Below are 23,884 nucleotides of genomic sequence, written 5' to 3' on the forward strand. Positions count from 1 at the left end.
TCACACCATCGTCTCTCGAGGCGTCTGGATGCTGACAACAACTCTGTCAGTATTAACTGGATGGTTTGCTGTTTTCATTTACTTATTTGACAATACAATGCGGCGTAGGCTCTTCCGGCCATTTGAGCCAAACTGCCCGGCAAAACCCCAATTTAACCCTAGCCCAATCTTCTACTCAATGCTTCCTGGAGAATGATTTTTGAGTGTGAGGAGAATGTTCTGGTAGATTTGTGGACAGTGAGGAAGGCTGACAAAAGATCGAGCAGGATGTAGATGAGTGGATAAACGGCAGATGGAGTTTAATCTGGGCAAGTGTGAAGTGATGCACTCTGGAAGGTCAAAGTTAATGGCAGGAACGTTGACAGCATCGATGTACAGAGGGATCCTGGATGGGGTCCGTCCACACCTTCCATTTACTTACTTTGCCATATTCATCCTGAGTGTGGTTATGTAAGTAAGCAGTCTATGGCATGCTTACCTTTATCACCGAGTCTCACAGTGGCAAAGTCATGTCGTAATTGTATACAGTTTTGGTTAGTCTGCACTTGAGTATTGTGTGGAACTCTGATCACATCATTACAGGGACAACGTGGAGGTTCTGGAGAGGGCACAGAAGACGTTCAGCAGGATGAGAACAATGAAAGCTGGGGAAGTTGTGATAAAGGTTTGTAGATGATGAGAGGCATAGAGAGGGTAGACAGCCAGGATCTTCCTTTCAGCATGACTTTACTGAGAGAGGGGTAAAGTTTAAAGGAGATGATTGGTAGGGTAGAGAGCCCGGATAAAGGGGGGGCACACAAAATACTGGGGGAACTCAGCAGGCCAGGCAGCATCTATGGGAAAAAAGGGGATGTGCAGGGCAAATGTTTGTTTTACAGAATGGTAGGTGTCTGGAACACAGTGCCAGGGGTGGTAGAGGAAAACAGAGGCTTTTAGGTTGGCACATGGATCTGTCGAAGGGATCAAGCGGAGCTTCCATCTACTGTGGACTGAAGAGCTTGTTCCTGTGCTGTTCTGTTGTATGTATTCTGTTATCTGTGCCCCTCATGGTTATATAAAGTCACCCTCAACATCCTACGATCAAGGGGAAAACAGTCTCAGCCTATCCAGTTACTTATAACTCAAACCTTCCAGTTCCAGTGACATCCTTGAGAACTTCCATTGCAGACCGATCACATCCTTCCTATGGCGAGATGACCACAGCTACACACAATACTCCAACATTTTATACAGTTGTAACACGCCGTCCCCACTCCAATACACAATGCCATAACTAAGCGTGTCAAACATTTTCTTCAACAATTGGCTAATTGGGGCAGCCACTTAAGTGAGCCAAAATGTCGTGGTCCCAATCTGTCCCAATTAACTGGAATTCAATGTACTTCAAGCTCATGTTTCTGGATTACTAGATCAGTAGCTAAACCTGTGCATTACGATGAAAAGCCGAGGCCCCCACCCAGTGAACAGCATCAAACGTTGGAAGGACTGAAATCCATAAATCTAAATAACAGGATGTTATTTACTCACATTAAGTTCTCCAGGTGGTTCCTAGTAAATGTTCCACAAAGCCCAAGAGTTTCTCCGATTGTGTATTGGTGCATGATTACATAGACTCTGCCACCTTTGAAATCGTACTGGATATGCACTCTAGATGCACTCAGTATCTCCAGGAACATTGAAGATGCCAGACGGACAGTCAAGAAAGGGGCTACACAAAAAAGAAGTTAGGAATGAAAGTGGGAATCCTGTGGAATTTCTACATTGAAATGACAAAGAGAGACTCAGAATACTTTTGGAAGGAAAGATAAATGAAATTCTTCGGTAAATTGTTTTCCAATTCATAGAAGTTCTTATAGTTTATTCCCCAAACATGTTCCCCTTATAAGCACCATTGGAACTTTGAGCCAAAGCCTTTTACACTTGTATTCATTTTTGGGATGTACATTAGCTATCTTACACAGTGTTTATTTCGCATCTTCAATCACCATTTTCTTTTTTTTCGTTAGAACAACTTCAGTCATTGGAGTAAGAGTTTTCCTAATGTGGTTGGAGAGCTCCTGAATTGAGATTAAGAACATGAGATCAGGCAGCATCTGTGGGCTGAGAAACAGAACGAATATTTTGGGTGGAAAACTCCTGCTCAGAGCTGGGAAGGAGAAATGGGAAGCTCCTCCAGCTGCGGGGATGGACGGTTGCAGAATGGGGATGTCTATGATAGGCTCAAACCTGTGAGATCATAGAGATAAGGAGTAAATAAAGTTATCTGACCAATGAGCAGTTAGAAAGTGAAAACATAGTCAGAAGAATGTAGGAATTGCAAAATACAGAATATTTACTTAATTTTATTTATTTATTCAGAGATAGAGTGTAGAACAGGCCTGTCAGGTTGTACGAACTAGCAACCCATCGAAATGGTTGAGGTGACGCACCTAGTGTGGTAGTGTAGTGTGGGGGTGTAGTGTGGGAGTGTAGTGTGGGAGTGTAGTGTGGGGGTGTAGTGTGGGAGTGTAGTGTGGGGGTGTAGTGTGGGGGTGTAGTGTGGGAGTGTAGTGTGGGAGTGTAGTGTGGTAGTGTAGTGTGGGAGTGTAGTGTGGGGGTGTAGTGTGGGAGTGTTGTGTGGGGGTGTAGTGTGGGAGTGTAGTGTGGGAGTGTAGTGTGGGAGTGTAGTGTGGGGGTGTAGTGTGGGGGTGTAGTGTGGGAGTGTAGTGTGGGAGTGTTGTGTGGGAGTGTAGTGTGGGAGTGTAGTGTGGTAGTGTAGTGTGGGAGTGTAGTGTGGGGGTGTAGTGTGGGGGTGTAGTGTGGGAGTGTAGTGTGGTAGTGTAGTGTGGGGGTGTAGTGTGGGAGTGTAGTGTGGGAGTGTAGTGTGGTTGTGTAGTGTGGGAGTGTAGTGTGGGGGTGTAGTGTGCGAGTGTAGTGTGCGAGTGTAGTGTGGGAGTGTAGTGTGGGGGTGTAGTGTGGGGGTGTAGTGTGGGGGTGTAGTGTGGGAGTGTAGTGTGGGAGTGTAGTGTGGGGGTGTAGTGTGGGAGTGTAGTGTGGGAGTGTAGTGTGGTTGTGTAGTGTGGGGGTGTAGTGTGGGGGTGTAGTGTGGGAGTGTAGTGTGGTAGTGTAGTGTGGGGGTGTAGTGTGGGAGTGTAGTGTGGTAGTGTAGTGTGGGAGTGTAGTGTGGGAGTGTAGTGTGGGGGTGTAGTGTGGGGGTGTAGTGTGGGGGTGTAGTGTGGGAGTGTAGTGTGGTAGTGTAGTGTGGGGGTGTAGTGTGGGAGTGTAGTGTGGTAGTGTAGTGTGGGAGTGTAGTGTGGGAGTGTAGTGTGGGGGTGTAGTGTGGGGGTGTAGTGTGGGAGTGTAGTGTGGTAGTGTAGTGTGGGGGTGTAGTGTGGTAGTGTAGTGTGGGAGTGTAGTGTGGGAGTGTAGTGTGGGGGTGTAGTGTGGGAGTGTAGTGTGGTAGTGTAGTGTGGGGGTGTAGTGTGGGAGTGTAGTGTGGTAGTGTAGTGTGGGAGTGTAGTGTGGGAGTGTAGTGGGAATGCTTGTCACTCTCACTTTCAGCTTCCACCACTGGCTCGCAGTCTTGTGAAAAGGAGAGCTAAGTGTGTAAGACTCTCTCTGCCAGTACACGGCCTCTCCAACAGCGAGCCTCATGTAGTGTCTCCTCGCTGCGACACATGGAAACTCAGGTTAAACTGCAGAGGATGGGGAGGAAGGTCTGGACCCTGCAGACCCACCAGTGTGTGGACACGCCCTGGTGCTCATGAACCAGATACCCAGCTAAAGGTAAATAGCCCCACTACCTTGTGGGCAGCCTCAGGAAAGGTGAAGGCTACGGGAGTAAACACAAGCAGCAAATTCAGAGTGGAGCACTAAGATGGCTGGACGTCACTGAACATCCTTCCGGCAGCTCCTGCAGCCAAGCTGGTGCCAAACGTATTGCTTCATTAGCTTTCCTTTGGACTACACTGGTGAGGCCGGGACGGGGATCTTGATGACTGGACAGCTCAGGATCTCCAAACCTTCCAGCCAGGCTTCTGATGATGATCATCATCACCCATTGTCCTTTGAGATAGACGGATGCCAACCAACCTTAGCCTAATCACAGGACAACTTACAATGACCAATTAACCCGCTAACCAGTACATCTTTGGACTGTGGGAGGAAACTGGAGCACCCGGAAGAAACCCACATGGTCATAGGAAGGACAGACAAACTTCTTCCATTTGGTGCCTGAATTGAACTGCAAACTCTGACACTTGGAGCTGAAATAGCGTTGTGCTAACCGCCACACTACCGTGGCAAAGCAAGCTGAGCCTACCTCACTGATGGATAACGCATATCTGAACAAAATCAAGTTAGAGACAGCAGAGATTGCAGATGCTGGAATCTGGAGCAAAAAACTATTTGCTGGAAGAACTCAATGGGTTGAACTGCATCTTTGTGATGAAAAGAATTTGTTGATGTTTTGGGTCAAATCCCTTCATCAGGATTAGGAATCTAATTACCTAAAGCTGCAGAATTTCATATTTGCAAAATTCCAGGAAGCTGCAAGGTGTGGACAAATGACGAGGTGCCAGTCCCCACGCGTTGGACTTCACTGGCAGTACTGGAAGCCACAGACCAATAAATCAGAATGGGAAAGGGATGGGAAATTAACGTGACAGGGAAGGGGAAGCTGAGGGTCACCTCTATGGACTGGGCACAGTTAACAAAATGATCACCCAGTCTGTGTTTGGTTTCTCCAGTAAGGACCGCATTGTGAACACTGCATTGCACTAGATTGGAAACGGTGCACGTAACGGTGCCTCTCCTGGAGAGACTGTTTGGTGGGAAGGGCAGCGGTGAAAGGACAGGTGTTCCATCATCAGGGAAGGTGTTGTTTGAAGGGAAGTGCTTGTGGAAAAGGAAGACTGAACACAAGAGCTACAAACAGAATGCTGAAAGGTGTGATGTGTATGGTGCAATGAGCTCTCCAGGCCAGTGTGGGGGGCCAGAGATCATTAGGCTCTGAGGTTTCTAAAGCACCCGTTTGTTAATTGTTGTTTGAACAAGAGTCGTTAATCCCTGAAGCTTTCTGCTTAACTTTATTAAATTTATTTTGATTAGTTCAGCTTTTCAGGGTGCTGCGATTATTTAAGCAGACACCTGATTGGCACTCATCGGGGGTTCTGGCTTTGAGAACATTACATCTCACAGTGTTGCTCAGCTGAGCCATCAATGTTTTGCTGGAATTCTTATTAATAAACCTGGTTGCCGTCTCTACCTGGGAATTTGACTTTGCTCCACCCTTGGGTTCAGCCTTTACCAGCGCACACTGAGACACTGGTGTGTCTTCTCAGTGAAGATTTTGGAGATGATTGGGTATGATCTGTTCAGTTTGGAATTTGCTGGGACAGAATGTGAGGACCATTGGAACTCTATCCTTATTCAATTCCTGTGAGAGTAGAAGCATGGGAAGTGGATGAAATGCGATCAAGGACTTTGTTAATAATGGCAGAGGGCAAATCACAGTTCTGGAAGACATTTTAGAGGCACCTGTACAAAATGTTCCATCAAGTTTCATCCTAAACAATCGACAAAGCTCATTAACACCTCTACATCGAAGGATCCCACCCACCCTCCTTATGGACTGTTTGTCCCACTCCCATCAGGGTCGAGGCTACGTAGCATCCACGCCAGGACCACCAGACTCAAAAACAGTGACTTTCCCCAAGCAGTGAGGCTGATCAACACCTTCGCCCACTAACCCACCCCTCCACATCCCCAACCACCATTACTTTATCACTTCCTGTCAGTCACCTTATGTACAGACACTGCTGTACCCAGCATCATTTTATGGACAATCAATCTGTGTGTATAAGCTATCTTATGAATTTATAGTTATTGCGTTTTATTATTATTGTGTTCTTTTATCTAATTGGTTTTTTGTGCTGCATTAGATGCGGAGTGACAATTAACCTGTTCTCCTTTACACTTGTGTACTGGAAATGATGTGAAACAATCTCGAATCTTGAATGAGAGCAAATATAAAAAGGAGAATGGAATCAAGTATTTGTAGGAGGAGGGGTGGGCGAAGGTAAAATAACACAGCATGGAAACAGGTCCTCCACCCGATGATGTTCACGCTGACCGAGGACTTGGTGATGTTATTAGGATAGATATCTCTTTTTTCTTTGATGGCACAGTCATGATGAGCCAAAAAGCCTCCTTCTTTGTCTTCCATTCTCACAAATCTATGGTGACCGCAAAGAAACTGGTGTGCTTTGAGTGTGAACGAGTGCAGGGTGCAGGGTGTGATGAAGGGGGTTGGTACTATTGAACGTAGTGAGGAAGAGGAAATGTAAATACTATATGAGAGACATGGAGATAGAGGTCTGAACTCACCTTGATGCTCTTGTTGAAGTGATAGAGTAATAGAGCAAGGAAACAGGCTATTCAGCCCATCTAGCCCATGTCAACCAAGATAGACCCATGTCCCTGCTTTGGGTCTATATCCCTCTAAACCAGGGGTTTCCAACATTTTTAATGCAATGGATCCTTACCATTAACTGAGGGGTTCATGGGCTATAAGATATAGGAGCAGAATTAGGACATTTGGCCTGTCGAGTCTACTCTACCATTTCATCATGGCTGTTCCAATTTTCCCCTCACCCCCAATCTCCTGCCTTCACCCCATATTCTTCCCTGCTTGATCATTCAAGTATCTAGCAATCTCTGCCTTAAACATACATAAAAACTTGGCTGCCTGTGGCAAAAATTCCATGGATTCACCCCTCTGGCTTTATAAAGTCTCAATATTACATCCTTGCTTTTATACTCCAGCCCTCTTGAAGTGAATGCCAACATGGCATTTGCCTTCCTTCCTATACCAACTCCTTAGCCACGTATTAAATTCTGGCCTCACTGGCACGTTGCAGGTGTAGCAATCCTGGAGGCCCTGCCCTTTAACTTAGCACATAACTCCCTGGCCGAAACTCATCACTCGTCCTGACCATGTCATCGGTACCTACATGGACCACGGCTTCTGGCTGCTCACCCTCCCAGTCAACAATGATGAGCACTCGATCTGAGATATCCGAACCCTGGCACCTGGGAAGCTACGTACCATCCGGGAATCTTGTTCTCGCCCACAGGTAGGAATGACTTCATAGGAAGTCATTCCTACCTGTGGCCATCAAACTTTACAACTCCTCCCTCGGAGCATCAGACACCCTGAGCCAATAGGCTGGTCCTGGACTTATTTCCGCTTGGCATGATTAACATGATTATTTAATTATATATGGTTTTATTTTGCTATATCTCTACGCTATTCTTGGTTGGTGCGGCTGTAACGAAACCTAATTTCCCCTCGGGATCAATAAAGTATGTCTGTCTGTCTGAGAACCTCCTGCCTCTTCTTCTAACCGATGAATCTCCTATCACCATAGCGACCTCAGATTGGGAGTCCCTGCTCTAAACCTTCCTATTCATGTACATTTTAAATGTTTTTAATATACCTGCCTCATTTACTTCCTCTGGCAGCTTTTTCCATATACTGACCACTCCCTGCATGAAATATCACCCCCTCACCTTAACCCTGTGCCCTCTAGTTCTCTGATTTATCAACCCTGGGAGAAAGAGTGTGCATTCACCCTGTCTATGCCCCTCATAATTTTATACCCCTGGCTAAGTTCAACCCTTCTTCTGCTATGCATATTCTCTCCCCAGTCCACCTCTCTCGCTACAATCCCTGAAACCTATTCTAGTGTGATTTGCTGCTCACAATCACAAGTCCTTGCAAGAACTTTTGTATAATCCTCAGCCTAGTACGGAAGCACCAATGCCCTTGAATGGAAGGTGGTTCAGAAAGTAGCAGGTACGGCTCAGTCCATCAGCGGTAAAGTTCTCCCCACAATGAGTACAACCACACAGATCTTTGTCGCAAGAAAGCAGCCTTCATCATCAAGGACCCCAGCACCCAGGCCATGCTCTCTTCTCTCTGCTGACATCAAGAAAAGGTACAGGAGCCTCAGGACCCATACCACCAGGTTCAGGAACAGTTACTGCCCTTCACCTGTCAGGCTCTTCAACTCAAGTGGATAATTTCACTCAACTTCACTCGCCCCATCGCTGAAATCTTCCCACAGCCTATGGACTCACTTTCAAGGACTTTTCATCTCATGTTCTTGATATTTGTTATTATTATTTCTTTCTTTTTGTATTTGCACAGCTTGTTGTCTTCCTCACTCTGGCTGAACGCCCAGGTTGGGGGCAGGCCTTTCATTGATTCTGTTATGGATACTATTCTATAGGTTTACTGTGAATGCCCACAAGAAAATTCCAAATCACACATTTTAATCTGCGGAGATGGGGAATTTACCTGCCTCGTAGACATAGGGAAGCCCAATCTCTTTCTGTCCAAGAAGGACACGGCCAGTTTTGGTCATCTTAATTGATATTCCAAGCTCCTTGATTGCTAGAATTATGTATTCAATACAGTTACCATTCTCAGCCTAAGGAAAACAAAACTTCAGATTAGGCTCAGCGACAGGTCTGTGGCAGCATGCGTACACAACTGCACATCTCTCCCCTGAGCGTTTTCAGCTCCAATCAGAATCACAGGTCTGTGGCAGCATGCGTACACAACTGCACATCTCTCCCCTGAGCGTTTTCAGCTCCAATCAGAATCACTTCCAGTTCAACATTTACAGCTGTAGAAGTCCTTCAACTGTCAAACTTCAATGCACACTTAACAAACTTCCCCTAATACCATGAGCACTTACCTTTACACCAGATTTTTCCTGTAGCGTTTTGCCAAATGACTTCTGCAAGTCTACACTACATCTACAGGTTCCTCTCTAGCTCCTTGGCTTGTACTTCTTGTACTCTGTTTCCATATGTTGGCAAATCCTGAATCTCAATCACCTCCAGTAATTCTGCAGTTTTAAACATAGAGCACTACAGCCCCATACAGGCCCTTTCGCCCACAATGTCCTGACAATCTTTTAACCAAGATCTATCTAACACTTCCCTCCCAGATAGCCCTCCATTTTTCTACCATCATCTGCCTGTCGAAGAGTTTCTCTACCACCCCTGGCCGGGGTGTTCCACACACCTCCCACGCTCTGTGTAAACAAACTACCTCATCAGCCTCGCACCTGTCCTCCATGTGAGGCCAGAGGTGAAGCAAAAGTCTCTGCAAAGGCACGCCCAGCTTCTTCTCCAATTTCCCACATCAGGTCTGGACCAGGAGTTCCATTCTCCTCCACAGACGCTGCCTGACCCCCTGTTGCAGTAGGGAGCACTGCTGTTCCCCATCCCAGTGTTGCAATTACGTATCACTGCCAAGTTAAGTACTGAGGGAGGAGGACGATTTATTATTCAATGCTGTGGAAGGATGCCTGGCTTCCACTTGGGACCTCTCGGTGCAGCAAAACTTGCTCTTTGCAAACAGGATGTTCAAAATAATTTAACGGAAGTGCTAGAACTCATAAAGCAATTGGTCGAATTAAGGACCCAACCCCGTCCCCTCCCCCAGCATCATCCAGGCCATGCCCTCTTCCCATTGCACATCAGGAAGGAGGTACAGGAACTCAATTTAACACACTCAGTGTTTCAGACACAGCTTCTTCCCCTCCGCCAACAGATTTCTGAATGGACAGTGAACCCATGAACACTACCTCATTTTTTTCTCTTTTTTTGGCTGTCTTTTTGTGCTGCTTATTATTATAATTTTTCTTATATATTTCTTATTGTAATTCATAAATTTTCTTTTATTATGTATTGCAATGTACTGCTGCCACAAAACAACAATTTTTACAACATATGCCAGTCCAGTGAAATTAAACCTGATTCTGTTTCTGAAACTAATCATACTCGATGTAGTGAAAGTTTTCACATCCACAGAATACAAGGGAAGATCAAATACATTGTGGCAAAGAATGCAGCATCAGGCAGACCTCATTCTTGCATAAAGGTGACATGCTTGTGCATAATTTTGTCAGAAAAGTTCAATGCGGCAGGTTGAGTCGATGAGGTAGGTCAAGGCAGATGAATCAATAAGGTAGGCAGGTGGGGGGTGATGAGGCAGGGTGAGGCAGGTGGGGGGTGATGAGGTAGGCCGAGGTAGGTGGGAGCGATGAGGCAGGCTGAGGCAGAACTGGGAAGAAAGGGGTTGGAGGATGTATATGAGGCAAGGAATCTCTTGCCTTAAATGAATGAAATCATTTCAGCACATAATAGAGCGGATTCAACGGGCCAAATTGCCCATTTCTTACTCTTTTGTTTAAAATGTTCCACACCCTCTTCTCACCTTTTGACATGTGTTTGTGCCAATGTAGATGACAAACGCATCAGCTTTCACTAAGATGTGAACACATCCACCATAGAAGTAATACTGAAGTCCATCGAAGGTCGTGATGTACTGACTACCGGTGACTGAACAAACCACTGCAAGATAATAAGAAACAGGAGAATAGTTATGTGAAATTACAAGGAAGCAGCAATCACAGGTAGTTTGAAATAAAATGAATCATACAGTAAGATGCCCACCGAGTCCATGCCTACCACGATACGCACACACCCCCCAAGACAATTCCAATTTCCTGCATTTGGCTCATAAACAAGTAACACACACAGAATGCTGGAGCAACTCATCAGGTCAGGCAGCCTCTATGGAGATGAGCAAGCAGTCAACGTTTTGGGCTGAGACCCTTCTTCAGGACTGGAAACCAAGGGCCAGAATAAGAAGGTGGCGGGGAGGGGAAGAAGTGTAAGTTAGAAGGTGATAGGTGAAGTCAGCACCGTGGGAGAGGGTGGTGAAGTAAGAAGCTGGGAGGTGATAGGTGGAAAAGGTAAAGGGCTGAAGAAGGAGGAATCTGATAGGAGAGGAAAGTGAACCATGGGAGAAAGGGAAGCAGGAGGGTCAATGGGGGAGGTGAGAAGAGATAAGAGGCTATAGTGAGGAATAGATGAAGAGGAGAGGGTGGAGGGATCATTGGAAGTTTATACCATCAGGTTGGAGGCTACCTAGATAGATTATGAAGTGTTGCTCCTCTAGCCTGTGTGGCCTCATCATGGCAGAAGAGGAAGCCAAGGCCTATCTGAAATGATGATATTACACTTGCCCCAACATCCTTTGGCTCCTTCCAGCTACTCAGCACCCTCTACATGAGAAAGTTGCCCCTCTTCTCACCCAATCTATGACTCTAGTTTTGGACTCCCCTATTCTGGAGGAAAGATGTTACTATCTTAGGTATTTCAAAACAAAGGAGGAAGTCACTGGTTCTGTCTTTCTGAGAGTGATTAACTGACTAGATTGCTACCATTATCAGTAATAACAGAGTTTGAAGAAAGTACAAACGTTACCTGGGCAATCTGACTCACTGCATTCCAACTGTCCAGCGTTGCAATCACTGCAGAGGAAAACCAATGCATCGCATCAGAAGGACAAATGAAGAAGAGATCTAATTAAGCTAATGAGTTGTGTGTTACTATTGATGAAAACCACTGATCTTCCATGTTCTATTTTTATAACCGTTTAAGTAACTTCAGGAGCCTCAGGACCCATACCAGCAGGTTCAGGAACAGTCATCGACCATCAGGCTCCTGAACCAAAAGGGATAACTTCACTCACCCCAACACTGAACTGTTCCCAAAACCCATGGACTCACTTTCAATATCTCTTCATCTCGTGTTTTTGATCATTATTGCTCGCTTGCTGGATTGATTATTTATTGATTGATTGATCGGTTGGGTTGGTTGATTTATTTATTTATTTGTTTTTGGATTGGCACCGTTTGGTGTCTTTTGCACATTGGTTGTTTGTCCGCCCTGTTGGCTGTGGTCTCATTGATTCCATTGTGATTCTTGGATTTACTGTGCATGCTGCGTGAAAAGGAACCTCAGTGTTGGAAATGGTGACATATTTGTACTTAGATAATAAGTTTGCTTTGAACTTCGAATGATTCCCCTTAATTGCTTACATTTAACACTGGTTAAATGCTGCAATACAATACAATCTCACACTGTGCTGGTCAGATTTATAAACATTAATCTCCACGTCCATTTCAACTGCACATTGTGAGAATTAATGCTTTCTCCAGTATCTGCTGTAGTGGATAAATCTACCATCCAGCAATTAAATATTTGCAGAGCTCTTTTCCAGTGATGATGATTTTTTATAAGTAAAAAATATTTCAAAAAATTATTACAATAGACACAGCAAATATTGTGAAAATAACAATGGCTGCACGTAACAAAAACAGTTTGATATTTGTGATACCCTCGGAGAACACTCAGTCCACACTATGATATTCAGGATCTGCCAGGACAGACTATCCCATCATTGTCTTTCATATAAAACCAATGCCAAGGGCAAAAAGCACAAGCTATGAATAGACTTCTCATTGCACGTTTCCTGAACCCGGTGAATACAGCTTACCATTTAAAACAATGCAACTGCACACTCTTTCCACTTTCAAACACTTGTCCATCATACGAACACGGACAGTCTTCAGGCTGGATGCACTTCCCATGGTAAGAAACTAAACCTGGACAAAAGTATTCATAACGGGTTATCAGCATGAAAATACCATCCGCGGTGACGCACAACACATTGGCTGGTCAGCTGAAGTGACGTACCAAGTGGGGGCAAGTCTGAGAGGCTGGGGGAAGGACGGGAGTCCCAGAGCTGCCCAGTCCCGGGGTTAGTCCGTGAGTGTGAGTGGGTGGGAGGGTGGGAAAGGGGCTTGCTTTGATGTTGCTACTGCATGTGCTGTTCTGCTGAGCATTGTGGGCATACTACGTTGGCGTCAGAATAGATGGCACTTCCTGCCGGCTGCCTCCAGTCCATCCCTGGGTGTGTTGGTTGTTAATGTATATGATACGTGTCACTCTATGTCTTGATATACACAAGTAAATCTGAATCGGAATCTAAATTTCATCATAAAATGGAAAATGTTGAAACATGAAGAAAGAGGGTCAATGAGCTTTCTGGCAAAATGTTTCTTTCTCCGCAGATGCTGCCCAACCTGCTGAATATTTACTGAATTTGTGTTTCTTTTTTTGCTTTTTACTTGTATTTTCTCTCAGGATGATTTTGCAAATGTTTGACCTGATTTAGTATTTCCTAACAACAGTCTCTAAAATGTTCTTTAAATGAATATGCGTTCTTTAAATGAATATGCATTCTTTAAATGAACAGGAAAAGTTATGGGTTGTCATGGACTGTCATTCCCTGATTTATGCTGCAGGATGATGAGACTTACCACTTCTTGTCTTTCTATGGGACAGCACTGGACTTGCAAATAAAGCAAATGGAAGTGATTTTCCTCCATTCAGGGCCCCAAGCAGACTGCCCAGTGAGGCACCACACATCACCTCTCAATCTGCTCTGGTCATCTATTGTGTCCGGTGCTCCAGATGTGGCCTCCTCTACATTGGTGAGGCCCACTGTAAATTGAAGGACCGCCTCATCAAATCAAGCATCTCCACTCCATCTTGCCTAAAGCAGAGCTTGCCCCATGGCCAACATGATATTTCCAATTCCCATTCCCATTCCAATATGTCGGAACAAGACGTCCTCTTGTGCCAGGATGAGGCCAATCTCAGGATGGAGGAGCAACACCTTATATTCTGTCTGGGTAGTCTCCAAAATGGGCATGAATATTGATTTCTTCTTACCGTAAAAGTATTTATCCTCCCCTCTCCTCTTCTTCCATCCCCCACTCTGGCCTCTTGCCTCTTCTCAAATGACTATCACCTCCCCCGGTTCCCTTCCTCCTTCCCCCTCTCTATGGTCCACTCTCTTCTCTTACCTGATGACTTCCTCTCCAGCCTTTGATCTTTCCTACCCACCAGACTTCACCTATCACCTTCTACCTCACACTTTTATATTCTGACATCTTCCTTCTTCCTTTCCAGTCCTAAAGAAGGGTCTCAGCTCAAAGTGTTCACTATTTATTCATTTCCATAGGCGTTGCCTGTCCTTAGTGGGCACTTTGCATCAGTCTTCACTGTGGAAGGACTACCTCTGTGCCAGAGGTCCGTGTGTGTCAGGGAGCAGGAGTGAGGACCATTGCTATTACAAAGGAAAAAGTGCCAGGCAAACTCAAAGTCTTAAGGTGGATAAGTCACCTGGACCAGATGGACTACATCCCAGAGTCCTGAGAGAGGTTGCTGAAGAGATAACAGATGCATTGGTCATGATCTTCAAGAATCACTTGATTCTGGCATGGTCCCAGAGGACTGGAAAATTGCAAATGTCACTCCACTCTTTAATAAAGGAAGAAGGCAAAAGAAAGAAAATTATAGGCCAGTTAGCCCAAACTCAAGGGTTGGGAAAGTGTTGGAGTCTATTATTCAGGATGAGGTTTCAAGGTACTTGGAGACTAATGATTAAATAAGTCAAAGTCAGCACGGTTTCTGTAAAGGGAAATCTTGCCTGACAGATCTATAAGAGTTCTTTGAGGAAGTAACAAGCAGAGTGGACAAAGCAGAGGCAGTGGATGCTATTTACTTGGATTTTCAGAAGGTGTTTGATAAGGTGCCGCATATGAGGCTGCTTAACAAAATAAAATCCTGTGACGTTACAGGAAAGATACTGGCATGGATAGAGGAATAGCTGACAGGCAGGAGGCAGTGAGTGGGGAAAAAAAGGGCCTTTTCTGGCTGATTATCCACAACCGGTGGTGTTCCTCAGGGGTCAGTATTGGAACCGGTACTTTTCACATTGTTTGTTAATAATTTGCCTAATGGAATTTGTGGCTTTGTTGCAAAGTTTGCGGATGATATGAAGATAGGTAGAGGGGTAGGTAGTGCTGAGGAAGCAATGCGATTGCAGCAGGACTTGGACAAATTGGAAGAATGGGCAAAAAAGTGGCAGATGGAATACAGTGTTGGAAAATGTATGTTAATGCCTTTGGTACAAGGAACATTAGTGTGGACTATCATCTAAATGGGGAGAAGGTTCAAACATCAGAGGTGCAGAGAGACTTAGGAGTCCTTGTACAAGACTCTCAGAAGATTAATTTACAGGTCAAGTCTGTGGTAAAGAAGGCAAATGCAATGTTGGCATTTATTTCAAGGGGAATAGCATATAAAAGCAAGGAGATAATGCTGAGGCTTTATAAGACACTAGTCAGGCTGCAATTGGAGTATTTTCAACAGTTTAGGGCCACATATCACAGAAAGGATGTGTTGTAATTGGAGAGAGTCCAGAGGAGGTTCACAAGGATGGTTCCAGGAATGAAGGGGTTAACATATAAGGAGCGTTTGGCAGTTTTGGGTCTGTACTCACTGGAATTTAGAAGAATGCAGGGGGATCTCATTGAAACCTACCGAATGTTGAAAGGACTAGATAGGGTGGATGTGGAGAGGATGTTCCTAATGGTGGGGGTAGATAGATAGATACTTTATTCATCCCCATGGGGAAATTCAACTTTTTTCCAATGTCCCATACACTTGTTGTAGCAAAACTAATTACATACAATACTTAACTCAGTAAAAAATATGATATGCATCTAAATCACTATCTCAAAAAGCATTAATAATAGCTTTTAAAAAGTTCTTAAGTCCTGGCGGTAGAATTGTAAAGCCTAATGGCATTGGGGAGTATTGACCTCTTCATCCTGTCTGAGGAGCATTGCATCGATAGTAACCTGTCGCTGAAACTGCTTCTCTGTCATCAGCAAACTTCTGCACATGGCAGGACTCCGAGTTATATTGGAAGTCTGATGTGTACAGGGTGAACAGGACCGGAGAGAGTACGGTTCCCTGCGGCGCCCCTGTGCTGCTGACCACCGTGTCAGACCTACAGTCTCCCAACCGCACATACTGAGGTCTATCTGTCAAGTAGTCCACTATCCAATCCACCATGTGAGAGTCTACTCCCATCTCCGTTAGTTTGTGCCTTAAGATCTTGGGCTGGATGGTGTTAAAGGCACTAGAGAAGTCAAGGAATGTAATCCTCACAGCACAACTGACCCCCTCTAGGTGAGAGAGTGATTTGTGCAGCAAATACGTGATAGCATCCTCCACTCCCACCTTCTCCTTATACGCAAACTGAAGAGGATCCTGGGCGTGCCTGGTTTGTGGCCTCAGATTCTGTATTATCAGCCGCTCCATGGTCTTCATCACGTGCGATGTCAAGGCAACAGGTCTGAAGTCATTCAACTCCTTTGGTTGTGGTTTCTTCGGTACCGGGACAATACAGGATGTTTTCCACTGTCTGGGTACTCTTCTCTGCTCCAGGCTCATGTTGAAGATGCGCTGTAGTGGTTCTCCCAGCTCAGTCGCACAGGCCCTCAGTAATCGTGGGAAACTCCATCCGGTCCAGCCGCCTTGCTGGTACAGATCTTCCTCAGTTGACCTTCCACCTGTGCAGCCGTAATCCTGGGCGTGGGCAAGGTCTCCTGTGAGTGGCTATTTTCCTGTGAGGGAAGTAAGCCTGGTGTGGATTTCTGCGGTGAGGATGAGATTGAGCTGTCGAACCTGTTGAAGAAGTTGTTCAGCTGGTTCGCTTTCTCCACATCTCCACTTATGTTCCAGAACTTGAAGACACAACTCAATTCAATTCACTGTCTCAAAATTGAGGGGCAACCATATAGAACAGAGGTAAGGAGGAATTTTCTTAGGGAGTAGTGAATCTGTGGAATACTCTGCCACAGTCTGCCATGGCAGTCAAGTGCATGGGTATATTTAAGGCGGAAGTTGATCGTTTCTTGATCGGCCAGGGCATCAAAGGATATGGCAAGAAGGCAGATTTTTGGGTTGGGTGGGATCCCGGATCAGTCATGATGGAAAGGCAGAGCAGAATCAATGGGCTGAATGGCCTCAGTCTGCTGCTATGTCTTGTGGTCCTATGGCCCTGCTGAGTTCCTCCTGCATTTTGTGTGCGTTTCTATGTTTATGCCTCTCAGTTTTATAAACTTCTGTCAGATCTCCCTGTAGTGCCTGACATTTTAGAGAAAGCAAGCTAACTCTCTGTGATCCCAAGATTTCTTTGTACAACAGTGTTCCCAAGAATTCTGCTTGCCTTCTGAATCTCAGAGCCCTGCAATATGTCATCATGGAGCTTTATTGTCCAAGAAGAAATAAACAACTTCACACTTTGTCCCATAATACTATATACAGTATACCAAATCTTTGCCCACTCACTGAGCCTATCTATATCCCTTAACAGCTCCTTCTGTACTCCTTACAGCCTATCATTGCTGCATGTGGGATCACCAAATTTCACAGCCATACATTTGGCACATTATTCAAATCTTACTTATAATTTTTAACATTTCGAGGGTCTGGCCCAATCCCTGTGGCACACATCTCACTATCCCTGTCTATCCAAAAATATGGCCCATTTATGTCTATTCTTTGTTTGAACTAAAGCTGAGATGAGGCCTGAAATCACCTAGACAGATTATGCCTGACTTTTGCCCGATATATTGCCTCACTATTTGATCAAGATTTCCCTTCCCTGGCTCTCCCGGTGTAGCTCTCTTCTATTGCAATAATAATAATAAATATCAAACCCATTCTCTGACATATTTTTCATATCAACTCTTTCTTCCAGCCATTCTACAACTACTGCTCTACCAGTAACTTGGGAACCTCATCACTGAAATATCGACTCATGATATATTACCATTCCAATAATGTCAATAGTTGGGAAAGGTTATAGAATTTGTCAGATGATAGCGGAGGAGATTTCAGCTTGATATTACCTCATAAGTAACAGGACATTCATTACCACACATACAGTATTTACCAGTTTGGGAATAGATACTACATATCAGTAGTATCTATTGGAGGTGAGGGAATTATTGGTGGTATCTATGGGGGGTGAAGGAACCATTTGTGGTATCTACAGGGGGTGAGGGAATCATTGGTGGTATCTACAGGGGGTGAGGGAATCATTGGTGGTATATACGGGGGTGAGGGAATCATTGGTGGTATCTACAGGAGGTGAGGGTATCATTGGTGGTACCTGCAGGAGGTGAGGGAATCATTGGTGGTATCTACAGTGGGTGAGGGAATCATTGGTGGTATCTACAGGAGGTGAGGGAATTATTGGTGGTATTTACAGGGGGTGAGGGAATCATTGGTGGTATCTACAGGGGGTGAGGGAATTATTGGTGGTACCTACAGGAGGTGAGGGAATCATTGGTGGTATCTACAGTGGGTGAGAGAATCATTGGTGGTATCTACAGTGGGTGAGGGAATCATTGGTGGTATCTACAGGAGGTGAGGGAATCATTGGTGGTATCTACGGGGGGGGGTGAGGGAACCATTTGTGGTATCTACAGGGGGTGAGGGAACCGTTGGTGGTATCTACAGGAGGTGAGGGAATTATTGGTGGTATCTACAGGAGGTGAGGGAATCATTGGTTGTATCTACGGGGGGTGAGGGAACCGTTTGTGGTATCTACAGGGGGTGAGGGAACCTTTGGTGGTACCTACAGGAGGTGAGGGAACTAGTGGTGGTATCTACAGGAGGTGTCTGAAAAGAGGATGCTGTCCAAGTTGCATGCCATCTTGGACAATGTCTCCCATCCACTCCATAATGTACTGGTTAGGCACAGGAGTACATTCAGCCAGAGACTCATTCCACCGAGACGCAACACTGAGCGTCAGAGGAAGTCATTCCTACCTGTGGCCATCAAACTTTACAACTCCTCCCTCAGAGTGTCAGACACCCTGAGCCAATAGGCTGGTCCTGGACTTATTTCCACTTGGCATAATTTACTTACTTTTATTTAATCATTTATGGTTTATATTGCTATATTTCTACACTATTCTTGGTTGGTGCGACTGTAACGAAACCCAATTTCCCTCGGGATCAATAAAGTATGTCTGTCTGTCTGTGAGGGAACCACTGTTGGTGGTACCTACAGGAGGTGAGGGAATGAACCAGATCACTGGGACACCCACCATCAGCAGTGTCTCCAGGAGGTGAGGGAACCAACAACATCACTGGAATACCCACCATTGGTATTACCTACAGGAGGTAACACATGCAAAATGCTGGAGGAACTCAGCAGGCTAGGCAGCATCAATGGAAAAGAGTGAACAGTCAACATTTCAGGCTGAGACCCTTCTTCAGGACTGCTGAGTTCCTGAATGTTGCTTTGGATTTCTAGCATCTGCAGATTCTCTCCTGTTTGTTTATCTACAGGAGGTGCTGCCTCAAGAACAACATCGGTCGGCAAAGTTCCCCACCATGCAGGCCACGCCATTTTCTCAGGCAGAAGGCGCAGAAGCCCGAGTCCCTCATAACCAGGTTCAAGAACTGCTACTTCCCTTCAACCTCTCCACTTTACTCACTTTATACTACAATGGACTTCTGAATTCACGTATCATTTATGTCTGATGTATGCTTTACTTTGTAATGAATGGGTGTATCTGATGCTGCTAGAAATGAGTTCTTCACTTTTCCCGTGCTTCTGAGTAACAATAGACTTGCAGTAATGAAGAACTGGATAATCTGAGTTTGCTCATTTGGAACAAAGGAGATCTTGGGTCTGTACATGAAGAGTCATGAGCAGGGTTCAGGACCTCTGCAGGGGAGTGTGGTCAGGTTGGGATCCCTTTCTCAATCAGTTCAACAGCATGGGTCCAACAATCCGTTTTCAATGAAGCTGTGACTGACGAGTGTGGAGTGGTTGCTGGTGACAGAATGGAGACATTGACGAAATTAGCTGTGAGAAGGAAATGTGTTATTCTTACCCAGTCAGGTCTTTGTGTGAAACCTTAACCCACAGAAATGCAGATGCAAAAAATCCATTTAAAATCCAGAGATACGAGGGAGATGAACACAAAGTGGGGCAAAGCAGTAACAAGGTCATGGACCCTATACAGATTACAGAGGAGGAGGTGTCCGACCTGCTGAGTTCCTCCAGCTTGTTGTACGTGTTGCTTTGACCACAGCAGCTGCAGTTACTTTGTGTTTTCAGAGGAGGAGGTGTTCGCTGTCTTGAGGCAAAATGCGGTGGATTAATCCTGAAGGCTTGACAAGATGTTCCTCAGATCTTATGGGAGGCTTCTGCAGAAATTGCAGGTCTTCCAGCAGAGATACTTAAATGCCGTCAAGAGCAAGGTGTTGCACTTTGGTAGAACCAACCAGAGTAGGTTTTACACGGTAAACGGTAGGGTACTGAGGAGTGTGGTAGAACAAAGGGATTTGACAATACAGGTCTACAATTCCTTGAAGGTGGTGTCACAGGTAGATAGGGTCATAAAGAAAGCTTTTGGCACATTGGACTTCATAAATCCAAGTATTGAGTACAGGAGTCGGGGTGTTACATTGAAGTTGTATAAGACATTGGTGAGGCCTAATTTGGAGTCTTGTGTCTGATGTCAGACTTACTGGCCTATAATTTCCTGGTTTATGTTTAGAGCCTTTTTTAAACAGTAAAATAATTTTGGCTGTCCTCCAGTCCTCTGGTATCTCTCCTGTTGCTAAGGATGGTTTTAATATGTCTGCTAGGGCCCCGGCAATTTCTGCATTTGCCTCCTTAGGAAAAGAGGGAGCACCTTGTCTGGCCCTGGAGATTTATCCACCCTGATTTGCCTCAGGATAGCAAACACCTCCTCCTCTGCAGTCTGTACAGGGTCTATGAAGTTGCTGCTGCTTTGCCTCACTTCTATGGGTACTGAGTCTGTCTCCTGAATAAATACAGATGCAAAAAGAATTATTTAAGGTCTCCATCTGTTTGGCTCCACACATTCTGGTCTTCCAGAGGACCAATTTTGTCCCTTGAAATCCTTTTGCCCTTAACATATTTATAGCATCCTTCAGGATTCTCCTTTATGTTGTTTTCTAGAGCAACTTCATGCCTTCTTTTAGCCCTCGTGACTTCATAGGTGAAATGATTCAGGGGAACATGAGGGGTAACTTCTTCACTTAGGGGAAGGTGAGAGTGTGTGGAATGAGCTGCTTGTGGAAGTAACGGATATGGGTTCAATTTCAAAGGTTAAGAGAAATTTGGAGAGGTACATGGATGGAAGGGGTATGGAGGGGGTTGGTCCAGTTGCAGGTTGATGGGACTAGACAAATTAATAGTTCGGCATGGACTAGATGGGCCAAAGGACCTGTTTCTATTCTGTAGTGTTCTGTGACTCCATGAATCTTAATTGGTTTTTTGAACTGGTGTTGAAACATTCAGTGGTTAAGGGTAATACATGTCAGAAATATGCACATTCCACCGAATCAAACACACTCAGCTGCTGGGATAGGTGTTGAGAAACTGAATTTGTATCCATAGTATCAGTTAGTTTCTATTGTTATATTCAATCCTTTGAAAAAATCATGCAGTGTCCCGTACATTTACTGTATACAAACAGGAAGTAAACATTTAATCCTAACTTCAACTGATATTCATAACTAATGCAGCTCCCAGACAAACGGAAATCTGATATTTTCATATTTTCTCTTACCATCAGGACAGACACATCCCATGAGAGCTGGCCCCTTGCACTGAGCATTGTTCCAGTAGGTCTGACAGGTTTTGGGACAAATACTGATGTTGTAACTGAAATAGTGTGAGGGACGACATTCTAAGGAACAAAGAGAGAAACGAGGAAGATTTAAAATTTAAAATAGCTCTTACCTCAATGCTATGAAAAAAAAATTAGGCCATCAACAATTGCAGAAAGCTCAACTCACACTCAAAACTGTGAGTTGTTGGAGTGGTGGTGGGGGGCAGGGGGGGAGCAGAACTTTATCTGTGATACCTATCACAGTGGGTCAGGTCAGCAGACAGTACCTCACCGCTCTGGGATTTGTATTCTCTCTCTCCGTGGCCTCGTGGGCTTTCCCTGCATGCACTCGATGCAACCTATTAGATCTTTACATCTTAGTCCCTTTAGGTTAGGTCGTTATTTTACATTTTTATTCTCTTTTCCCCCTTAGTTACTCACCATTATCACTGTGCATTTAGTGTTTTAACAATGTACAAGTATAGCTCAGGGTGTCCTTCAGAGTTAATTCCTGTGTCCTCTTTAAGGAGATTGCATGTCCTTCCCGTGATCATTTGGGTTTCCCCCCACAGTCCAAAGATGTACCAATTAGTAGATTATCGGTCATTGTGAATCGTCCTGCGATTAGCTACGGTTAAATAGTTGGGTTGCTAGGCAGTTGGCTCATTGAGTCAAAAAGGCCCATTCTGTGATGTATCTCTAAATAAATAAATAGATGATGGGTGTAACATGAATGTAAGGAAGGACAAGCCCATGATTGGGTACAAATGCAGACAGAGCAAAGAGTTAAATTGTATCACAGAGGCAAAATTCAAAAGGGTGAAGAATCCAGGACTGATTTCACTGTATTTAAAAGCATGTAGCATTCGAACTAAGGTGGATAAACTCGTGGCACAGTTAGAGATTGGTTGATATGACTTATGGGCATCATTGAGTCGTGGCTGTAAAAAAGCCTTAGTAGGGAGCTTAACATCAAAGGATATACTTTGCATCAAGAGGGCAGGCAGGAAGGCATAGGCAGTGGTGTGGTTCTGTTGGTAAGAGATGGAATTACATCTTTAACAAGAGGTGGCATAGAGTCAGAAAATGTTGAATCTTTGTGGGCAGAGTTAAGAAACTGCAAGGGTAAAAACCATTATGGAAATCATATATTGGCCTCCAAATAGTAGCCAAGGTGTGGGATTGAGTTGCAAAGGGAGCTGGAAAAGGCACGTAATAACGATAATGACACAAATCGAATGAGGGACTTCAATATGCGAGGAGATTGGGAAGATCAGGTTGGTGTCAGATCACAACAGAATGAATTTGTTGAATGCCTCTGAGATGGATTTTTAGAGCAGTTTCTGTTTGTGCCTACTAGGGGAAAAGCTGTCTTAGATTGGGTGTTGTTGGATCTTATTAGGGAGCTTAATGTAAAGAAACCTTTAGGAGGCAGTGATCATAATATGATTGAATTCATACTGCAATTTGAGAGGGAGAAGCAGAAGTCACATGTATCAGTATTGCAATGGAATAAAGGGAATTACAGAGGCATGAGAGAGGAGCCTGCCCAGGTGGATTGCAGGAGGATCCTGGTGAGGACGACGGCAGAGCAGAGGTGGCTGAAGTTTCTGGGAGTAGTTCACAAGGCACAGAATAGATATGCCCACAGAGGAAGAAGCTCTCAAATGGTAGGGGTAGGCAACCATGACTGAAAGGGAAGTTAAGAGCCAGAGAGAGGGCATATAAGGTAGCAAAGGTGAGTGGGAAGTCGGATGATTGGGATTCAACAAAAGGCAATTAAAAAAAGTTATAAAATGGGAAAAGATTAAATATGAGGGCAAATTAGACAATAATATAAGATACCAAAAGCTTTTTCAATTATATAAAGAGTAAAAGGTAGGTGAGAGTTGATATTGGACCACTGGAAAATGATGCTGGTGAGGTAATAATAGAGGGCAAAGAAATGGCAGATGAACTAAATGGCTACTTTGCATGTGTCTTCCCCATGTGTATTTGGGAGCAGGAGTGAGTGCCACTGCTATTACAAAGGAAAAAGTGCCAGGCAAACTCAAAGGTCTTCAGGTGGATAAGTCACCTGGACCAGATGGACTACATCCCAGAGTCCTGAGAGAGGTTGCTGACGAGATGCATTGGTCATGGTCTTTCAAGACAACGTGAAGATTGTAAATGTCACTCTACCCTTTAAGAAGTGAGGAAGGCAAAAGAAAGGAAATTATAGGCCAGTTAGCCCATCCTCAGTGGTTGGGGAAGTGTTGGAGTCTATTAGTAGGGATAAGGTTTCGGAGTACTTGGAGACTAATGATGAAGTAAGTCAAAGTCAGGGTGGTTTCTGTGAAGGGAAATCTTGCCTGACAGATCTGTTAGAGTTCTTTGAGGAAGTAACAAGCAGGGTGGACAGAGGAGAGGCAGTGGATGTCATTTACTTGGATTTTCAGAAGGTGTTTGAT

The 23,884-nt window shown here is 44.7% G+C and overlaps 2 protein-coding genes across 2 annotated transcripts in view; both read right to left on the minus strand.

Annotated features, from left to right (window-relative positions):
• LOC140728850 (uncharacterized) overlaps positions 1-8,427 on the minus strand; it is a 235,780-nt gene extending 227,353 nt beyond the window's left edge. Inside the window, exons 1-2 of the mRNA XM_073047854.1 lie at positions 8,342-8,427; positions 1,528-1,708 (exon numbers count right to left, since the gene is read on the minus strand). Coding sequence (XP_072903955.1) covers positions 1,528-1,708; positions 8,342-8,408 — 248 coding nt within the window. The 5' untranslated portion in view covers positions 8,409-8,427. The remainder of the gene's footprint in view (positions 1-1,527; positions 1,709-8,341) is intronic.
• An 883-nt stretch (positions 8,428-9,310) lies between these two features.
• Positions 9,311-23,884, minus strand: part of LOC140728799 (von Willebrand factor-like) — an 89,557-nt gene continuing 74,983 nt past the window's right edge. Inside the window, exons 11-15 of the mRNA XM_073047755.1 lie at positions 21,393-21,512; positions 12,404-12,512; positions 11,329-11,375; positions 10,274-10,410; positions 9,311-9,403 (exon numbers count right to left, since the gene is read on the minus strand). Coding sequence (XP_072903856.1) covers positions 9,311-9,403; positions 10,274-10,410; positions 11,329-11,375; positions 12,404-12,512; positions 21,393-21,512 — 506 coding nt within the window. The remainder of the gene's footprint in view (positions 9,404-10,273; positions 10,411-11,328; positions 11,376-12,403; positions 12,513-21,392; positions 21,513-23,884) is intronic.

The sequence above is a fragment of the Hemitrygon akajei genome, chromosome 6 (assembly GCF_048418815.1).
Source record: "Hemitrygon akajei chromosome 6, sHemAka1.3, whole genome shotgun sequence".
Taxonomy (NCBI): domain Eukaryota; kingdom Metazoa; phylum Chordata; class Chondrichthyes; order Myliobatiformes; family Dasyatidae; genus Hemitrygon; species Hemitrygon akajei.